The 6,355-nt window shown below is 36.1% G+C and overlaps 1 protein-coding gene across 1 annotated transcript; it reads left to right on the top strand.

Annotated features, from left to right (window-relative positions):
* Window positions 1-3,775: 3,775 nt before the first annotated feature.
* Window positions 3,776-4,831, top strand: LOC133174804 (uncharacterized). Its single transcript, XM_061309901.1, has one exon. It carries the CDS (start codon window positions 3,776-3,778, stop codon window positions 4,829-4,831), a length of 1,056 nt encoding a protein of 351 aa, XP_061165885.1.
* Window positions 4,832-6,355: the final 1,524 nt, after the last annotated feature.

Below are 6,355 nucleotides of genomic sequence, written 5' to 3' on the forward strand. Positions count from 1 at the left end.
TAAATAGATTAGTTTGGGTAATTTATTTGGAAAAAAAAATCACTGTATTATGAATCATTTTTCTACCATTCTAACTCCAGAGTAAACTGAGTGTAGATAAAAGGAACAGGGCAATGTCAAAGGGATGGGGTCAAAGATAACAATGTAGTTTCCGCATATCGAGAGAGATTCATTTAAATTTGAAAAGTCACTTTTCAGGGTCGTTGAATGTTATTCTGGTCTACATTGTGATGAATTTGAGTAAGAATTGACATATTGTGAATATGGACTGATGTTGAGCCACAGTATATGAATATAAAGGTGGACAATTTAAAGCTAGATAGAGTAAAGAGCAGGATGATATTCTTATTATTGAACGAAATCAAGACCTAGCATAGGGCTGGGAAGACCTAGCATAGGGCTGGGGTTGGGCTGCAAGCCTAAAGTAGGGCTCAAAGTTTTACAATGGAGCAATGGGGAGGGGGTTAAAATCTTTTCAATGATGGACAAGGTCATCGTTAGTCACATTAAAATACAGACATCCTAATCAAGAGAAGACTAAAGTTTAAATTCATGGCCTTTGTAGTATCATTTATCTTTGTATACAAAAGATAAAATCGGGATGCACATTTTTGAATAAAAGTCACCTACTGATATTATTATGAACACGATAATTTCATTTTAATTTGCATGATTTGGCCATACAGGTGGGCGTTGCAGCTATACTGTAGTCAAGAAAGAAGACAAAACCAGAAATATTTACTGTGTCTTTAAATGTGTTACCATTGGAGAAAAGGCAAGACAACGCAGAACAAGATTCTTAATATCTTTGGTGTGAGGTAATATAAACTATATACAAGCAAAAGCATTATGATGCAATTTAACAATATATTACATTGAACTTTATAAATGAAAAGTGTATTGCAATGCTGCAATGAATTAAACCTTGGTTTTATATTATACCCGGTATTACAGAGACGTAGCGCTAGCATCGTTTTAGGGGGGCAGAAGCCAGTTAATTCAAGTTAACTGGAAAAAAACTTGACAAGGAAAAAAAAAAATGGGGGCGGGGGGGGGGGGGCGGGCTTCAATGAACATTTTCAATAGTAAAAAGTTATGTCTGGAAAAAAGTGGGGAGGGGAGGGGGCAGGCTCCCCCTGCCCCCCCCCCTTGATGTTACGTGCCTGTACATGTATTATCAACATATAGTAGAATTTCTCTGTATGACAACCTTTCGATTTAAAAAAAAAAATCGACGATAGAAGAACAAAATGGCACATGAATGATGGGCGTTTCCTTAGTGGGTCACATGAGTCAAGGTTTATCTTCCTTTTGAGACAATCTGAACAAATACTTTACACCAGTTTTTGTTAAGTTTGTGCCCCTGAGCTTTTATTCGTATTTGTTCATGATGAAACTAGTAACCTGTCGAGTTTGTAGAGTGCTTCCATGTCATAAAAGGTCGGGGGGGGGGGTTATCCTTGGGTGCCGTTGAGAAAGTTACAGTAGTAATACTATGATGTTTTCATTACTCATATTGATTAACATTTCATTATACTTCATCGGTGTGTGTCGGCGAGAATATAAGCAATAAAGGAGTGGGTTAATGTAATAAAACAATTCTCTCTCTAGCTTTCACTATAACTCTCACTCTCTCTCTTGCCAGTATAATCTTAGCCAGAAGAACCACTTGTGTTTGGTGGATTTTGACACTGTAAAACATCAATACCTTAAAAATTATTGTATACTAAGTAATTTGTTTATTTTTTCTTGTTTGAAACTTCTCACATACATGTATACTATAATTCTAAAAGTTTCTAAACATACATTGTAAGTTATAGATTTGCGTGTACTTAAGCCCCGGGATCCAAACGTTGTATAAGCCTAAGCTGCAGTGATTAAAAATGCTATCTATCTGAGTTTGCATGGTACAATAAAATATCATTCGGGAATGTTTGATGCATTTTACAATAAAAGAAAAAAGTTCTGAAATTAAGCTTAGGCGTTTTATCAAAATCTAAATTTGTCATCATAACATCTAATCTCAGATTTTACAAAGAAGACAACGATACATATAGAAGACACCAACATCAAAAGAGGGCAACAGATGGACAACACGATTTTTAGATAGAGTTTGTAAGAATAACAGAGTACGAAATCAACAGAGGACAACTTGAATACAACAAGACCTACAGAGAACAACTAGAAGATATCTGCAACAACAAATGACAACAAGAACGACAGAGAACAACTAGAAGATATCTACAACAGCAAATGACAACAAGAACGACAGGGACAACAAGATGATAATAAGCGGACGATAAGGGACGAAATCACAGAGGACAACTTTAGTGATAAATACCTCAACACAATACAAGAGCAACAAGGTCAACGAGAGCAACAACTGAAAAGAACCACAGAGGACAACCAGAGCAACAAGGGACAACAAAAACAACAACTGATGACAAGAGCAACAGAGGACAACAACAAGAAGAGGACAACTACTACAACAAAAAAGGACAACAAGAACAACAGAGAACAACAAGAAGAGAACAACAAGAACAATAAAAGACAATAAGAACAACAAAGGACGACAAGAACAAGAGGACAACAAACATAACAGGCCACAAGAATAAGACAGGGCAACAAGAACAAAAAAGGACAGGAGAGCCATAAGAGAAAAAGATCTTTAACAGACCTAGAGGAAGACAAGATCACAAGATCATCAGAGAATTACAAGTCCAAGAGAGGAGAACAAGATTATCATCAGTGTACAACAAGACAAAGGACAACAAGAACACAACAAAATCAAAAGGAAAACAATTCTAATTGAGGACAGCTAACAAAGGACAGCACTCACAGAAGACAACAAGAGCACAACAAAACCAACTCAGAACAAGACCAATACAGAATAAGACCAACGGGGAGAATAAAACCAACACAAAACAAGACCAATACAGAATAAGACCAACGGGGAGAATAAAACCTACACAAAACAAGACCAATACAGAATAAGACCAACGGGGAGAATAAAACCAACACAGAACAAGACCAATACAGAATAAGACCAACGGGGAGAATAAAACCAACACAAAACAAGACCAATACAGAATAAGACCAACGGGGAGAATAAAACCAACACAAAACAAGAATAACTGGGGAGAACAAGATCAACAGAGAACAAGTCAAGAAAGGACAAGAACTATAGGGAATAAAAACAACAAAGAATAATTTAAGAACTTCCGAAAAATAAAGAAACACAGAAAAGCTCAGTCAAGTGTTCTGGAGGAATGTAGAAAGTGCAAAATTTGTAAACTAGATTTGTATGACACACGTCATGAGTTAGTATTTTACTGCTTGAAATATGGAGACATTAATACCAGAGCCCTGTGTGAGACATACAGCTAAAGACTATGAAATCTGGTGTATGTCCTGTGAACTTCCCCTGTGTAAGAGTTGTTCACCAGAACATGGAGACCATACTATAATGAATATCCAATTAGCCCTATCACAGTACAAAGAAATTAACAGAAAAAAGCTCCTTAGCGTCAAAAATGTCATTTTGCCGAACGCTCGCTCTCTACTTTACTCAATCAAATCCGAGAAATACATGGTAGAAAGTCATAAAATAAAAATTTTCAACATCCGAAAATACATGGCAAGCAGAGCTCAGAGTCTGAAAGATGAGATAGAAAAAGTGCTTCTCGACCGAAAATCAAAAGAAATCTACTTAAAAACAAAGTTACAACACACGTATAGAGCAATAATCTAACAAATATTTGACTTGCAGAAGTATATGAAGAGATATGAGCAGTCAGAAAATAGACCAGTGCAATTCTTCCTGTTCCCAAAGAAGACCCCTGTCCCCAAGACAACATTCATTTCTTCCATACTTACCCTTATAACTGCTGAAAACGAAATCAACAAAAAAGATGTGATTGAATCACTAGGAGAGATTAATATCACAGAAATGGGTAAAAGAAAGGTAGGGAGTAGACGACTGTTGAAAATGTCAACAGATTTATCGAAAAAATCCGTCAGAGTGACGGGTGTTCGATTTGTTGACCACATTTCTTGTGTGACGTCCAACCGGATGTGGCTGAGTGATGATAATAATCTAATTTTAGCAGACAAAAAGGATGAAACTATATGTCATCTTACAGACATAGATAGCGACATATATAGTTATGGATTACATACAGTTTCCAACGATGGAGATCTGATATATATAGACAAGGATTCAACCATCAACAAACTAGATAGAGGCATCAAAACAAAATTTATCTTGATGAATATGACAGAAGCATGGAAACCACGTTGTATTTTTTGCTCCCCTTTCAACGGAGATATTCTTGTCGGGATGAAGAAACATGACGCGGATGAAGGCAAAGTTGATCGGTACAATAGCACAGGAAAACCCATCCAAAGCATAATTTACAACACGAAAGGTCGGAATCTGTATAAAATTCCTAGCTATGTTACAGAGAATCATAACGGAGATGTAATTGTGTCTGACCAGGGCCTGGAAGCCGTAATAGTGACAGACCAACATGGAAGGCGTCGCTTTTCTTACACAGGGCCTCCATCTGGATCTCCGCTATCACCTCGTGGTATCTGCACAGACGCTTTTCTACACATCATAGTGTGTGATTCTAACACAAGGACAATGCAGATGATTGACAAGAATGGTCACTTTTTAGAATGGCTAAGGACAGAACAAGATGGAATAAGTATACCATGCGGACTGTGTTATAATGATAGAAATCACCTACTTATGGTAGGATCATGGAACAGCAACACAGTGTGTGTTTACAAATACATTCAGACACTAAAGTTTCTAACAGACAACTAGAAATTTGATCAGTCAGCATGGGTCTTGTCGAGTTTATTGTATCTAGGGGTGGGATTGGAGGTCTGTGACATTGAAATTTCTAATCTTAGCATATGTGACATTATTATTACATGTATATTACCTCAGAATAAACAGCATCCTTATAGCTACATATTGCAGTTATAAAAAGTTTATCAAATCTATATCCCCTAACAATTTTAAATACATTATTAAATGTGCTTTTCTACCAAAATAAACGGTGCTTTTTAAAATGCGAGGTAATTAAAATAATCTTAATGTGACAGATGAAGATTTGACTTTGTTTCATTTGCAGCAGGCAAGATTATTAATCCCAGGGACTGTACTCGGACTAACCGTCCTCCTCTTAAAAGAAAAAAAATACTCTTTGTTTATTCATTCTTACAAAGTAAGAAATTAAACCAGGGCTGGGGAACTCATCTGAATGACATACATAGTCAAGCGTTGTAGCAAAATATTTCTATAATTGTAAAGAAACCAAGAAAATTGGGGGGGGGGGGATTAAAACGATAGTCTAGTCAGTCAAATACATTAACTACAGTGTATGAATGATTCCTACATACGATTCCTGCAAATTACACACCAAATACACCCAACTTTAATGTTTACGTCAGTAAGGTAATCAGATAGATTGACTTCAGCATACTACATATTAGGTTTCCCAACATACTGAACAGGTTACCTAGCATACCCAGCATAATGAACAGGTAACCTAGCATACCCAGCATAATGAACAGGTAACCTAGCATAATGATAACCTAACATATTGAACATGTTAAAGGGGCATGGACACAATTTGGTCAAATTTTATTTTTTCCATTTTTAATGTTTAGAATCCTTTAAGTAATTCTAATGATAAACCAAAATTTGAGTGTCCATTGTCGATTTATATGTGACTTATAGAGCTCAGAATTCTTTGTTAAATAACCAAAGCTCAGGCCATACTTCTTTTTTTGAGCACTGAGTAAACAATACTAGGTTTATTCCTAAAATGTGACAAATGCTAGGTGCAAAACGAACTCATAGATAGCAAAATCTGCTTGAAAAAGAACTTTCACTGGGATATTGAACCAATGTACACAAAAACATGGCACAAACTTTGTTTACATAACAAAGAATTGTGAGCTCTGTATCTTGCTTATGGCTTGACAGTCAGTCATCCACATTAAAATTTTGACTGGCCATTAAAAATACTTTAGTAAAGGACTATAAACTTAAGAATAAAAGTGGTTAAATAAAATTTGATCAAAATCGTGTCCATGCTCCATTAACCCAGCATCCTCAACTAGTTAAACTTCATACTGTGCAGGTAAACCCAGCATAATGAACAGGTTACCCAGCATACTGAGCATCTTAACCATTATTGAGCAGGTAAACCCAGCAAACTTAACCGTAAACCAAGCATACTGAACAGGTTAACTCAGAGCACTGAACAAAAATACAACTTGGTTTACAAACTGTAAACATTTTCAGCCTGATTTAACACCAAATGATATCAAACAAACA

This window comes from Saccostrea echinata, unplaced genomic scaffold (assembly GCF_033153115.1).
Source record: "Saccostrea echinata isolate AGI-Se365-2 ecotype Australia unplaced genomic scaffold, CSIRO_AGI_Sech_v1 ptg000059l, whole genome shotgun sequence".
Classification (NCBI taxonomy): Eukaryota; Metazoa; Mollusca; class Bivalvia; order Ostreida; family Ostreidae; genus Saccostrea; species Saccostrea echinata.

Excerpts from the sequence above, each read along its gene's own strand:
- LOC133174804 (XM_061309901.1), top strand. The coding sequence starts at position 3,776 with ATGAAGAGATATGAGCAGTCAGAAAATAGACCAGTGCAATTCTTCCTG.